This window comes from Telopea speciosissima, unplaced genomic scaffold, assembly GCF_018873765.1.
Source record: "Telopea speciosissima isolate NSW1024214 ecotype Mountain lineage unplaced genomic scaffold, Tspe_v1 Tspe_v1.0269, whole genome shotgun sequence".
Taxonomy (NCBI): Eukaryota; Viridiplantae; Streptophyta; class Magnoliopsida; order Proteales; family Proteaceae; genus Telopea; species Telopea speciosissima.
This window is the reverse complement of record NW_025317605.1, coordinates 24,213-39,810: the sequence shown is the minus strand read 5'-3', so window position 1 is coordinate 39,810 and position 15,598 is coordinate 24,213. Positions and strand designations below refer to the sequence as shown.

Below are 15,598 nucleotides of genomic sequence, written 5' to 3'. Positions count from 1 at the left end.
ATACATCTTAGAGGTCATATTTTAACCCAAAGTAAGCAAGGAAAGTTGCTCATACTTTGATTCAAAGTTTTAGTAAAATTACCATAATGTTATAAAATGGAGATGAATGTAAAATATAAAATGGAATCTTTTATAGTTTTAACCACTTCCTCTACTCATTTTAGTTCGAAATTGTACCAATGAGATGATTGCTTGGTTCTCTATCAAATGAACTAACCCACGTACTACTATGTGGTAAATAATGAAGCATTATACTTCACTAGCTAGAGTGATGGGAAGAACCCCTTTTTTTTTGGTAGAAAGAAGAACCCTTATTTTATAAGAAAAGAAAACGGTACTTGGTCGCGTATGATGCGCTACCACTATGCCCAAACACCGGACCACACTAAATGACTGTTGTGCCTCCATGGAATAACATTTTTTCTCCCTATTTTATATTAAGAAGAAAGTTCTTTGTCGAGGAATGTGTGCCCTACGTCTAGACATCGAGGGGTAATGATTGCTCCCATCAAAGGAGGTAATGAACACCCTATTAATGCCGTTGATTGCGCTTCCATTGGCCCCTCGCACGCACAAGGGCCATGCTTGATGCTCCCACGGAGTTCTCATATATCCACCATTAGAGGTCAATAACAATATTTTTTGACTTTTTTGGGAGCGAGGGCTTTTTTTATAGGGTTTGAAATTGTCTTTTGGTATCTTACCCAAAAAATATATATATATATATATATATATATAGTCTTTTGGTATCCATTGTAACGATATTTTGATAAAATATTAATAGACCCAAAATAATGTAATATACCTTATGACTGACAATTAATAAGTTGGAAGAACTTCATAAGCATATCTTCGATATAAAAATCGGAAGAATCTAATTTGAACAAGTTTCAAGATAGAAATTTTTAAATTGTTTCACAAGTTGTATGTTATGTTCTTTTGATTTATCTTTATTTTTAAACAAAAGGTTGCAAATACAGTTGAGCGCGGACCATGTGACAGGGATATAGGGCCCGGGTCAAAATGACCAAATCCCCCTATTTAACGTATCGTATCCTACCTAAAATCACTTCCTTATTTTTATATTATTATTTTTAAAAAATTGAATAGTAGCTAGCTTCAAGGGTTCATTTTATTTTATTTGATCATCTAACCAATACATGTGGAGCATTTTGACATTACTGTTTTATATGGTACATCCTTCATTTGATAACAAGTGACTAACATAACACATTTGAGTTGATGAACGATAGATTTTGATTTTATATATGTACCAAAAAATATGTGTGAGACACTGATCGTTCTTGAAAATGATAGAATGATAAATCCCTTTCAAGACATTTTAAAAACATATTTTACCGTTGACTTACAGGAATTTTATGAATAAGACAAAGTCAAAATTAAAATCTACGTCAGGTTGGGCTGGGCCGGGCTCAGCCCGAGGCTTCAGTCTAGGCCCAGCCTGACCTTGAGCCTGATAATCCTAGCTCAGGTGGATGAAAAGCCCAACTCAGGCCTTGTCTGGGCTAGGGATGGGCTCAGGTTTACAGGGCCAAATTTACACCCCTATTGACAAGTATTTGTTGGGCAGAATCGCATTGCTGAATATGAACACTATAGGAGGGCCAAGTGGGACCGAGGGAGAGTGAAGCTTTGATTTTTTTTTTTTTTTTTTTTGGCTTTGCTGTGAGAGACTTGATCGATGCAGAATCAGAGAGCTGCACCTATACAAATAGAGAGAGGATAATGAGCTACACAGCCATTAGGGAAGTTTAAGAGAACAGTGGAATATGAAGTGAAACAAAGAAATTGTGGCACAATGTCACTACGATCCAAAATAATTTAGGCAGTGTTTGGTATGCATTCCAAGTCAATTTCACATTCTCGGATGATAAAAATAATTGTTTTTATTATTTGAGAATGCGAAATCGACCTAGATTCCAAGACTGCATACCAAAAACTGCCATACTATAGAGATTATTAAATTTTGAGTATTACAATTTGTATGTTAGCCAAACGTATTTTTATTTATTTATCTTTATTTGTTGAAAACTTGAGTAGCAGTTTCAAGAGTTCATTTTATTTCATTAAGTTTGACCACACACCTATGCAGTTTAATTATGTTATCCATTGTATTAACACCCTTTTAAATTCAAACCTAGAATGTTTCATCAGGAGATCTTTGATTTTTTTTAATATTACGATTTGCATGGTAGGTTGGCCAAACCTATTCTTTTGACTTATCTTTATTCTTATATTTTTATTTGATGAAAAATTGAATAGCAGTTTCAATGATTTACCTATATTTATAAGAAATTACTGATGTTTTTTTTAAGATAGAAAATCAATTTATTTAGAAACCCGTGACAAACATATAATTAACAAGATACAAGACTTCATCAACCATAAAGTGGAATTAAGCCATACTGTCATACATGTCATTCACAATATCTTCCTATTAAGTAATCAACTAATTTGCTCATATTTTTTGAAATGTATTAAAACTTATATGATAGAAAATAAGTTGTTATGCTTGTGTCTTGAATTCATGTACCCGTTTTGAAGATTGACCTGCTTCGATATATTTTGGTGGTGATCCGAATGAGACTTTTTCTGAGATTTGTGAAGGTAGCAAGATCGACCCGATCGATGGAGGAGTATTTAGATGCCTTACCCGTCTTGTTGTAAAGAGACTGAGTTAGTTTTGGGTTTTTCGATTTAGGATTTCAGGGGTGAGAGCTTGCAGCGTCATTTTAGGTGTTCTTGAGAGATCTCTATATTGTAACTTTCTTATATTGCATAGTAAAACATCTTCAGTTTTGCCTGTGGACATAACACATCATATTGGTGTATGAACCATGTTAAATCTCTATGTCGTCTTGCTCTTTTTTTTTTTTTTTCTTCTTCTTCTTCTTTTGTTCGTATTTGTTTTAACTTGAGTAAGTTAAGTGTAAAAAGTCTCAGAAAACAAAATATTTGAAGATATTCCAACGACGTTATCTACATTAGGAGAGGAGGTCAATAAATAACATTTTTGACTATTTGAAAGTCTAAAAATATTATGACTTAGTGTTCTTGAGACAAGTCAAAGGAAATTGCAGCAGCCAGCTTCTATCTTCATCCTCCAAGTAGTATTACCTTGAATCTAGCTATAGTCTTCATTCTAATAGATTTTTTTTAGGTACAGAGAATTTATTAATGGTGGAACAATATTCCAGAAGTGTCCAAAAACAAAGGGAGGGAAATACAAGAGGGTGGCTGAGAGAGCCAGGATCTGGTATGGTAATCTGAGAGGATGTGCCCCAACACTACCAGTGAGTCAGCCACAGCGTTTCCTTCTCCAAGTGAGTGATTAAAGAGAAGCACTTGAAAGGGAGAAGCCTCCAGCAGTCATGAATAATAGTGTGGTGATACGCCAAGGGATTGCCTCTGATTGTCGATTGAGGATGACGTTGTACGTACTATTCATTTGTTGAAAAATTGAGTAAAGCTATTGGATTGAAGGGATGACTGACTGACTGACTGACTGACTGACTATATATATATACAATTACTGCATGCCGTATGACTAAGGAAGTTTGAGTAGACCTTTAAATTCAAATTTCAAACCCAAATTAATTTCTCTTTTAAAGATATATGGAATCTATTTGGTCAGAAATTGGGGTGTGCAAGTCCAATTGATTGTATTTTCTTAAGAACTCCGTTTATGGGAGGTTGCTGGTTTTTTCTTTTTCATTGTATTTCTCTGTTTGATGTGTTTTGAATTGGGTTGGTTGGTTGGTTTTAGTGTCTATGGTCATTGTATGCATATAGGATTGCGTGAAATTACTGTTCGACCTCCAATGAACTAAAAAATCTCATTCAATCAAATGCTCTTGCACGTGTTCTTATTGGCTCTTGTATTGGTGTAAATACTACATGACCAAATAAGGATCTCTTGCCTTTTAATTTTTAATATTACAATTTATGTAGTACGTTTGCCAAACATATTCTTTTGATTTATTGGGACCTTCTAGGCTTCACTATGCCTAGTGAAGATAATGCTTCACTATTGCCACATGGTATTACATAAGTTAGTCCATGTGATAAAAGACCCCACATATATCTCAATGATCAAATTTTAGTCCACAGTAAGCAAGGAAAGTTGTTCACACTTTGGTCAAAGTTATAGCAAAATTACCAAAATGTTATCAAATTAATGGAGATGAATATAAAATATAAAATGGAATCTTTTGTAATTTTAGCTACTTCCTCAGCTCATTTTAAGTTGAAATGGTACCAATTTGATGCTTGCTTGGTCCTCTATCAAATGAACTAACCCACGTACTGCCGCGTGGCAAATAGTGAGGCATTATACTTCACTAACCATAGTACGTGATGGGAAAGAAAACCCTTATTTTATAGGGAACTCGCGTGCAGTGTGCTGCCCCCTGCACCTAGACACCGGGTTATGCTAAATGACCATCGCACCCTTAGCGTGACGGTCATTTTGCACAGTCCTGTGACTGGTGCAGGGGCCGCGTACCGCACACATCCAAGTAACGTTCTTTCTCCCTATTTTATATTTGGAAAAAAGTTCTTTGTGGGGGGGGGGGGGGAGAGAGTGTGTGCCCTACATCCAGACACAGGGGTGTGAAATGAGGGTGAAATAGCAATCGGGTATCAATTACTACAAAACTAATATGATACTAATACGATATCGATATAGAATCAGGATTGACGACTAGTAAAATCGTTACATATCGTCCGATAGAGATGATACGATAGATACGGATACCTCAAACCATGATGCCAGTTGCATTTGATCCTTGCATTTAGGTGGGCAATGATCAGAAGAAAAGAAATAAATCATGTTCCACTGTTATATAATCTACTTCCACATCTAGAACTAGAACCAACGTTCGGTTCTAGATGTGGTCATCAGCTGGTACATTAATTGAAGAAAGAGAACCATATCTGCAACTCCCAATAAAAAAAATAAAATAAAGGTGGTTGTCTCTGAAAAAGTTGATTGCTATTTCACCCTCATTTGCTTGTGTTGGAGCACCACTGCAGGGGTCATGCACCGCACACATTCAATCTTCATTTGATAAGATGCTACTCATTGAACATTTTTCATATGTGCTAAGAGATAGAGGTCGCCATACAACATTAATTTTTCTTTTTTGAAAGCCTTAAATTAAAATTAATAGTTATGACTTACTGTCCTATGATCAAGGAAGTTGCAATACTCACCTTCTACTCTCCTACTCCAAGTAATCTTTGAATCCTATCTCAATAATCTTATTAATAAGGATGACTTTTATTTAATGCCTTCCCTCATTAATTTATGGTTCCCCCAATTTCATAAATTCTTGGACCATTTGGGATGCCTTGGGCAGGCCGCCGTATTTTCGTTTCTGCTTAGTCCCTTTCATCCCAGCAACACTGATGTTGTTTTTGGCTTTTTGGGTTCCTTTGACTGTTTGAACACTTAAGCCCAACAGCGGTTTGTTTCAATTTCTGTATTTTTTTTATTCATATCAATACATACTTGCTTGCTTCTAGCAAAAAAACAAAAAAAATAGTCTAAAGCCAATTATTTGTAATTTTTTTTTTTTTTTTTTAATATCCTCTTAGTACAATACTTTATCTTTCAATGATGGTAAACTTTATCATTTTATATATATACTAAAAAAAATGTGTGAGACACTGACCGTTCTTGAAAATGATATAATTTGACAATGAGTAGTGAACTTAGCGAGAATTGATAAACATATTAGTGGCATGTTTATGTCATATAGGTCCCCACACATTAATTTATTGGTCAAATTTCAGCCCTATATGAATGTAATCAAAGTTGAAATCTTTTTTTTTTTTTTTTTTTTTTTTTTTTTTTTTTTTTTTTTTTTTTTTTTTTTTTTTTTGGGGTGGGGGGGGGGGGTGGTTAAAAAAAAGGGGGGTGGGGCAGAAGGAGGGGGGGGCTTGATTGAGTTCGATTCTTTTGGATTATTATCCTCTCCAATTCCTAAAGTGTGGCAAATAATGAAGCATATAGGAAAGAAGAGTGATGGGAAGAACCCTTTTTTTTTTTTGGTAGAAAGAAGAACCCTTATTTTTTAGGAAAAGAAAACGGTACTTGGTCGCGTGTGATGCGCTACCCCAATGCCCAAACACCGGACCACACTAAATGACCGTTGTGCCTCCATGGAATAACGTTTTTTCTCCCTATTTTATATTAAGAAGAAAGTTCTTTGTGGAGGAATGTGTGCCCTACGTCTAGACATCGGGGGGGTAATGATTGCTCCCATCAAAGGTGGTAATGAACACCCTATTAATGCCGTTGATTGCGCTCCCATTTGCTCCTCGCACGCACAAGGGCCATGCTTGATGCTCTCACGGAGTCCTCGTATATCCACCATTAGAGGTCAATAACAATATTTTTTGACTTTTTGGGGAGCGAGGGCCTTTTTTATAGGGTTTGAAATTGTCTTTTGGTATCTTACCCCCCCCCCCCCAAAAAAAAAAAATTGTCTTTTCGTATCCCCTGGAACGATATTTTGATAAAATATTAATGGACTCAAAATAATTTAATATACCTTATGACTGACAATCAATAAGTTGGAAGAACTTCATAAGCATATGTTCGATATAAAATTTGGAATAATCTAATTTGAACAAGTTTCAACATTGAAAATTTTAAATTGTTTCACAAGTTGTATGTTATGTTCTTTTGATTTATCTTTATTTTTAAACAAAAGGTTGCTTATACAGTTGAGCACGGACCATGTGACAGGGATATAGGGGCCGGGTCAAAATGACCAAATCCCCCCTATTTAACGTATCGTATCCTACCTAAAATCACCTCCTTATTTTTATATTATTATTTTTTAAAAATTGAATAGTAGCTTCGAGGGTTCATTTTATTTTATTTGATCATATAACCATTACAAATGGAGCGTTTTGACATTACTGTTTTATATGGTACATCCTTCATTTGATAACAAGTGACTAACAGAACACATTTGAGTTGATGAATGATAGATTTTGATTTTATATATGTACTAAAAAATATGTGTGAGACACTGACCTTTCGTGAAAATGATATAATGGTAAATCCCTTTCAAGTAATTTTAAAAACCTATTTTATTCTTGACTTAAAGGAATTTTATGAATAAGACAAAGTAAAAAATTAAAATCTAGGTCAGGTTGGGCTGCCCCGAGGCTTCAGTCCAGGCCCAGCCTGACCTTGAGCCTGATAATCCTAGCTCAGGTGGATGAAAAGCCCAACTCAGGCCTTGTCTGGGCTAGGGACGGGCTCAGGTTTACAGGGCCAAATTTACACCCCTATTGACAAGTATTTGTTGAGCAGAATGGCATTGCTGAATATGAAGACTATAGGAGGGCCTAGTGGGACCGAGGGAGAGTGAAGCTTTGATTTTTTTTTTTTTTTTTTGTGGTTTTGTTGTGAGAGACTTGATCGATGCAGAATCAGAGAGCTGCACCTATACAAATAGAGAGAGGATAATGAGCTACACAGCCATTAGGGAAATTTAAGAGAACAGTGAATATGAAGTGAAACTAAGTAGTGTTTGGTATGCATTCCAAGTAAATTTCACACTCTCGGATGATAAAAATAGTTGTTTTTATTATTTGAGAATGCGAAATCGACCTAGATTCCCAGACTGCATACCAAACACTGCCTTAATATGGAGATTATTAAATTTCGAGTATTACAATTTGCATGTTAGCCAAACGTATTTTTTTTTATTTATCTTTATTTGTTGAAAATTGAGTAGCAGTTTCAAGAGTTCATTTTATTTTATTTAGTTTGACCACACACCTACACAGTTCAATTATGTTATCCATTGTATTGACACCCTTTTAAATTCAAACCTAGAATGTTTCATCAGGAGATCTTTGATTTTTTTTAATATTACAATTTGCATGGTAGGTTGGCCAAACCTATTCTTTTGACTTACCTTTATTCTTATATTTTTATTTGATGAAAAGTTGAATAGCAGTTTCAATGATTTACCTATATTTATAAGAAATTACTGATGTTTTTTTTTTAAGATAGAAAATCAATTTATTTAGAAACCCGTGACAAACATATAATTAACAAGATACAAGATTTCATCAACCACAAAGTGGAATTAAGCCATACTGTCATACATGTCATTCACAATATCTTCCTATTAAGTAATCAACTAATTTGCTCATATTTTTTGAAATATATTAAAACTTATATGATAGAAAACAAGCTGTTATGCGTGTGTCTTGAATTCATGTACCCATTTTGAAGATTGACCTGCTTCGACGTATTTTGGTGGCGACCCGAATGAGACTTTTTTGGAGAATTGTGATGGTAGCAAGACTGACCCGATGGAGGAGTATTTAGATGCCTTACCCGTCTTATTGTAAAGAGAGTGAGTTTTGGGGTTTTTCAATTTAGGGTTTCTGTGTGAGACCTTGCAACGTCGTTTTAGGTGTTCTTGAGAGATCTTCATATTGTAATTTTCTTCCAGTGCATAGTGAAACATCTTTAGCTTCGCCTGTGAACATAGCATATCATATTGGTGTATGAACCATATTAAATCTCTGTGTCGTCTTGCTCTTTTTTTTTTTCCTTTTTCTATTCGTGTTTAGTTTAACATAAGTGTAAAAAGTCTTGGAAAACGAAATATTTGAAGATATTCCAACGTTATCTATGGTAGGATAGGAGGTCACTCAACAACATTTTTGACTATTTGAAAGTCTAAAGATATTATGACTTTGTGTTCTTGAGACAAGACAAAGGAAATTGCAGTATTACCTTGAATCTAGCTATAGTCTTCATATTCTACTAGATTCATTTGTTGAAAAATTGAATAAAGCTAGGATTGAAGGGTTCATTACCCAATGTTTCAAATTTACTGAGATTTATATATAAATAGTACAACTTCAACCATTTGATAAGAACGGATGACTAACTGACTATATATACAAATTAATATTCTCAGACTTTTTTGGAATCCATAAAAAAAGACTTACTGCATGCCGTATGGCTAAGGAAGTTTGAGTAGACCTTTAAATTCAAATTTCAAACACAAATTAATTTCTCTTTTAAATCTGGTCGAAATCTCTATTTGGTCAGAAATTGGGGTGTACAAGTCCAATTGATTGTATCTTCTTGAGAACTCTGTTATGGGAGGTTGCTGGTTTTTTCTCTTTCATTGTATTTCTCTGTTTGATGTTTTGAATTGGGTTGGTTTGTTTTAGTGTCTATGGTCGTTGTATGCATATAGGACCGCGTGAAATTACTGTTCGAACTCCAATGAACTAAAAAATCTCATTTAGTCAAATGCTCTTGCACGTGCTCTTATTGGCTCTCGTACTGGTGCAAACACTACATGACCGAATAAGGTTCTCTTGCCTTTTAATTTTTCGTATTACAATTTAGGTAGTACCTTTGCCAAACATATTCTTTTGATTTACTGGGACCTTCTAGGTGTCATTATACCTAGTGATGATAATGCTTCACTATTGCCACATAGTATTACAAAAGTTAGTCCATGTGATAAAAATGACCCCATATACATCTCAATGATCAAATTTTAGGCCCAAAGGGTGGAGAAGAGTCCGAAAATTATCCTCTTCAATTCCTTTAAGTGTGGCAGTGCGGCAGTGTTAGATGGAGATGTTGACACTTGGCAGTTGCCGCATCCTACCGTCCATACTAATGAGCTCGGACCGTTGGATGCGGCAACTGCCAGGTGTCAACATCTCAACCTAGCACAGCCACACTGCCACACTTTAGGAATTGGAGAGGATAAATAATCCAGAAGAATTGAACTCAATCAAGGCCTCTGCTTCTTGAGACATGCATGGTCCATTTTTTGACTAAGCTACCCTTTGGGCCATGTACATACAGGGTTGCAAAATCTCTCAAAGTAATACAAAATTATGAGAATACAACAAGATTTCAACTTTGATTACATTCATATAGGGTTGAAATTTGACCAATAAATTAATGTGTGGGACCTATATGACATAAACATGCCACGAATATGTTTATCAATTGATTGCCAAGTGGCAACTCATGATCTCGCTAAGTTCACTACTCATTGTGAAATTATATCATTTTCAAGAACTATCAGTGTCTCACACATTTTTTTTTTAGTACATGTATAAAATGATAAAGTTTACCATCATTGAAAGATAAAGGATTGTACAACGAGGATATTAAAAAAAAAAAAAAGATTACAAATAATTGGCTTTAGACTAATACTTCTATACCAAAGTAAAAATATTAAAAAGAGTTTTGACTAAAAAATAAATATAAATTATGTTAAAGTCAAAATCTATCATCCATTAACCACGGAGGGAAGGCATTAAACAAAAGTCATGCTCATTAATAAGATCAATGAGAGTGACACACACATTGGGTTTCTCTCCATTTTTTTTTATATGAGATTTTTATCTAGTAATAGAAGAGTTAGGATTCAAGGATTACTTGGAGTACGTAGGAGAGTAGAAGGTGGCTATTGCAACTTCCTTGGTCATAGGATAGTAAATCATAACTATTAACCTATCAAAAAAAAAAAAAAAGAAAAAAGTCATAACTATTAATTTTTAAGGCTTTCAAAAAAGAAAAATTAATGTTGTATGGTGACCTCATCTCTCTTAGCACATATGAAAAATGTTCAATTAGTCGCATCTTATCAAATGAAGATTGAATGTACCATATAAAACAGTAAAAAGTCAAAATGCTATTCAATTAAATTAATAATGGTTAATTAGGTAGACCAAATAAAATAAAATGAACTCTTGAAGCTGCTATTCAATTTTCTTCTTACATTAGTTTTAGCCCATTAATATTTTACCATGATTTCATTACAATGGATATCAAAATACAACTTCAAATCCTATAAAAAGGCCCTCACTTCCATTTATCTTCGATCAAACATCATTTTCCCTTAATATTAGAAAAATAATAACCAACTTATTTAAGAGTTTCTAAAAAAATCACTAGACAGTACTGTCATGACATATATATATAACTAACTATATATATAAGAGTTTCTAAAAAAATAAAAAAATATAATGTTATTGACCTCAAATACAGGATGTACAATTGACCTCAGATCATTTCACACCCCTGTGTTTAGGTGTAGGGCACACGCTCCCCTCCCCCCCCACAAAGAACTTTCTCCCTGATATAAAATAGGGAGAAAGAACGCTATTTGAATGTGTGCGGTGCACGGCCCGCACCGACACAAGGTTATGCAAAATGACCGTCACGCTAAGGGTGCGCTGATCATTTAGCGTAACCCGGTGTCCGTGCAGCGACAGTAGCTAGTGTTGTTCTTTCCCTATAAAATAATTAAGGGTTTTCTTCCCCATTACGTACTATGGCTAGTGAAGTATAATGCTTCACTATTTGCCACGTGGCAATACGTGGGTTAATTCATTTGGTAGAAGACCAAGCAAGCATCAAATTAGTACAATTTCAACTTAAAATGAGCTGAGGAAATAGCTAAAATTACAAAAGATTCTATTTTATATGTTTTGTTCATTTCCATTTGATAACATTTTGATAATTTGACTACAACTTTGACCAAAGTGTGGACCCTTTGGCCCTACCCATACAAGGTCCTATGATTCATGGACGATCAGATATGGTGGCGGAAAATTTACTTATACATTATTTTAAAATAGAACAATGCGCCTTATGTATATATTTTTTCAAAATCTATAAAATTTGCCAAATTTAACGGTCATGGTAGGAATTGAATGACACGGAAAAATATTTATGACAATCGTACTATGGGTACTTGAAACTTCAAACATTTTGAACTGTCAAACTTACACAAAAAAATAAATAAAAAAATAAAATTTGTACATGTGTTTTCAACAACTGTCTTATTTTTTGCCATTGAGAGGGTGGAAGGGAGTACACAAAAGCAAAAAGGATAGGAGTACATAGTTGCCACCTACACATCACAATGTCTTAATTAGTTCATACTTTTCTTGTGGTGGAGTGTGATTCAAACCGGGGAATTCAAAAGCCAAAAAAGGCTACCTTTTTGGTTTTTCACTCAGAAGCCTCGTAGAAAACATGAAAGTGACAAGACCTTCCTAACTAGATAACTGTCATACATGTCATTGACAACGCATTCCTACTTAGGAAATCAATTAATTTGTTAATATCATAAGAAATATATTGAAAACATACATACATGATAGAAAATAAATAGATACCTGTAAAATGTGTCCAATCACATGCAGGTTAGAACAGATAACAATATATTGAGAGATATTCCAACGTTAATCTAGGTTAGGAGAAATGGTTAGCAAACAACAATTTTTGACTAATTTGGAAGTCTAAAATGCAACCTCATCCGCCCCAATAGGTCAATTTCGGGAAGAATACGTATCCAACACGTTCGTAAGTCATGAAGTCTTGTGGGATGCACAAGGGATGATCGAGAGCAAAACTTAGATTTAATTATTCTTCTTTGATTAGGTTAATTGCGCGCTTCTCTCTTGTAGTACTAATTATATATATTCCTTTTATTTCTTTTTCTAACAATATTTTGGTGCTGATCTATCTCTATCCTCCAAGTAGTAACACCTTGAATCCTTAGTCTTTATTTTAAGATATTTGTTGAAAAATAAAAATACTTGAGCATATGGTCGCAGAGTTGCGATCTGGAATTTTTCATAGATTTTAGTGAATTTAAAAACTAAAGAAAAGGGGGTAATTTTCTTTTACCCATGGCGAAGGAGATCTTGTTCTCCATAGACATTAATAAGGTTGAGATCGATGAGAGTATCAAATGAAAGAAGGGATATGTAGTTCGGACGTTCAACTAATAGGGAAGCAAGTAATAATTACAATAAGATATCATGGATGAAATTTTACTTAAAAACTTTGGGTTGGTGTTTTCTATGGAAGAGCGTGGCCTTTGTATGCGTGTAGGGCCAATGGAAACACGCATATTGCCATCATGAAGCGATTTCCATCTTTCAGATGGGGGGGGGGGTGGTCATATACTCATATCGCCCCCTCTATCGGTGTGGGCGATACACTCCCCCATAGAAAAGTTTTCTCAAAAATTATTTAAAATGAAAATTTTATTTTGAACATAAACCCATATATGCCTTATTTATTTATTTTTCAAAACCTTATAAAACTTTTCAAATTAGTATAAACATGATTTTTTATTTTTATTTTTGGTTAGGAGGAATTTGTAGTTAACATGCACGATTGACTAGGTGATTTCCATTCCATTCCATTCCATGGGTGCGTGAGATATTATTGAACCATATATTACGCTGTCATACCTTTTACTTTTCTTTGGGTTGGGGCATGGAGGCTTAGCCGCTTAGGTAAGGTAAGAGGGTATGCCCGCCCCTACGACCTTCAATGTTCAAACCAGAGAATTCATTCAAACATCTTGAAGCCCGTGCGTCAAACCTTTGAAGACAAAACCCTATAAATATGCTCCAGATTTGATTTGATGATACTACCATTCCATTCCATTCCATTCATTCACAAACACTTCTTCTGATCTGCAATTCTCTCTCACTCACTGAGCTCTAATAATGGAGTTCTCATGGTTCATCCTATTCCTCTCTCTTTCTCTCTGTGCTGCTGTAGCTATCAAAATCCTTTTCCTATCTCATCATCAGACTCAAAAAGCAGCCAAGAAAACCAAACTCTCTTTATTACCACCAGGCCCTCCTCCACTACCTATACTCGGCAATATCTTCTTATTCAAAAGAATGATATTCGATCTTGAGTCACTCCTCCGTGAACTCTGCGACAAATATGGACCAATCATCACCATTCGTATTTTCTCCAGGATCTCAATATTCATTGCAAGCCCTTCATTAGCCCATCAAGCTCTTATCCAAAATGGTGCTGCCTTCAACTACCGCCCTGGACCTGTCACCCCAAGTTGCATTATGGACAATTCCAATCCCGATATCGGTTCCTCTTCAGGAATTCGCTGGCGGTTCCTCCGTCGGAACCTCACCTCCGAGGTTCTTACCCCTTCTCGGTACAGGTCTTTCGGTCATACCCGTAAATGGGTGTTTGAGACGTTAGATACGCAGCTCAAATCCCATGTTGAATCAGGGGAGCCAGTCCCTGTTGTAGATCACTTCCGATATGCCATGTTTTCTTTGTTGCTTTTCATTTGCTTCGGTGAGAAAATTGACGAAAAGGTCATCAAAGAAATTGAAATGATGGAGAGGGATAAATTGGCGAATTTCAAAAGATTTGCTGTGTTCCCAATGTTCCCAATATTTGGGAAAATCATCTTCAGAAAACTTTGGCATCAAATGCATGATATGCGTCGTCAACAGAAATCTGTTATGCTACCTTTGATAAAATCCCGTCGAGAACGAAAGGAGCAGATTAAACAAGAAAACCGAGATGGAAATTTTGTGTCCTACATCGATGCACTATTCGATCTTGAAATCAAAGAAGAAGGAGGAAGGAAGGTGAGTGATGAAGAAATAATGACTCTAATCTCGGAGGTTCTTGACGCGGGCAGTGACACAACATCAACGGTGTTAGAATGGATCATGGCAGAGCTTGTGAAGGACCCAAAAACCCAAGAAAAGCTTTATTCTGAGATCATAGGGGTTGTGGGGGATGATTCAACAGATAAAGATGAGGTTAGAGAAGAAGATTTGCCGAAGATGAAATATCTAAGGGCAGTGATATTGGAAGGTCTGAGGCTACATCCACCTAGCCATTATGTGTTGCCACATACCTTGGAGGAAGATATTGTGTTGAATGCCGAGTATCTCATCCCCAAGAATGCTTTGGTGAATTTTATGGTGGCAACCATGGGGAGAGATCCAAAAGCTTGGAAAGATTCCATGGAGTTCAAGCCGGAGAGGTACTTGGGTGATGAAGGAGAAGTGATCGATATCACAGGGAGTAAGGAAATTAAGATTATGCCCTTTAGCGCAGGGAGGAGGATTTGTCCGGGACTTGGGTTAGGCATGTTGCATCTCGAGTTTTTTGTGGCAAATATGATCAAAAATTACAAATGGGTCCCTGTGGAAGGAGATGAATTTGACATGTCTGAGAAGCAAGAGTTCACAGCCGTGATGAAAACCCCGTTGCGGGCTCATGTGTCTCCGAGGAGGAGGACCACCACAAATTAGTGCGTACGTACGTAAGAGAATGAAGCAGGAGTACGTGGGAGTTCAATTACAACATATATGCATGCGACGACTGTGCATGCATGAGCACGTAGGACCAACCAAATAAGATTTTAATTATTGTTTTATTTTTACCCCCCCCCCCCAAAAAAAAAAAATAAATTATTATTGTCAGTCTTGATTTTCTTGATTCTGTTTTTTTTTTTTTTTTTTTTTTAACCTGAATTAATTATGTAGCTTATGTTACAATTGCTCATCAAGTGGTATTATGACAGTTATGAGTTGAAGAAGATAGAGTTCCTTACACTGTTTGAGTGCAGTTTCAGGCGAATAAAAGAACCCTCTTTTAGAAGTAGATGTGAAACACAGATTTTATTACAATTTATACTTCCACTGTTTGGTGCTTGTGATTGTCACGTACCCCTCTCGATCAGCCCATCATTTCTTGTTTTAT

At 35.5% G+C, this 15,598-nt stretch overlaps 1 protein-coding gene across 1 annotated transcript; it reads left to right on the top strand.

Moving 5' to 3' along the window:
- The first annotated feature begins 13,663 nt into the window (after positions 1-13,663).
- LOC122647919 (cytochrome P450 89A2-like) lies at positions 13,664-15,147 on the top strand. The gene has a single exon (XM_043841214.1). It carries the CDS (start codon positions 13,750-13,752, stop codon positions 15,145-15,147), a length of 1,398 nt encoding a protein of 465 aa, XP_043697149.1. The 5' UTR covers positions 13,664-13,749.
- The last annotated feature ends 451 nt before the right edge of the window (positions 15,148-15,598 follow it).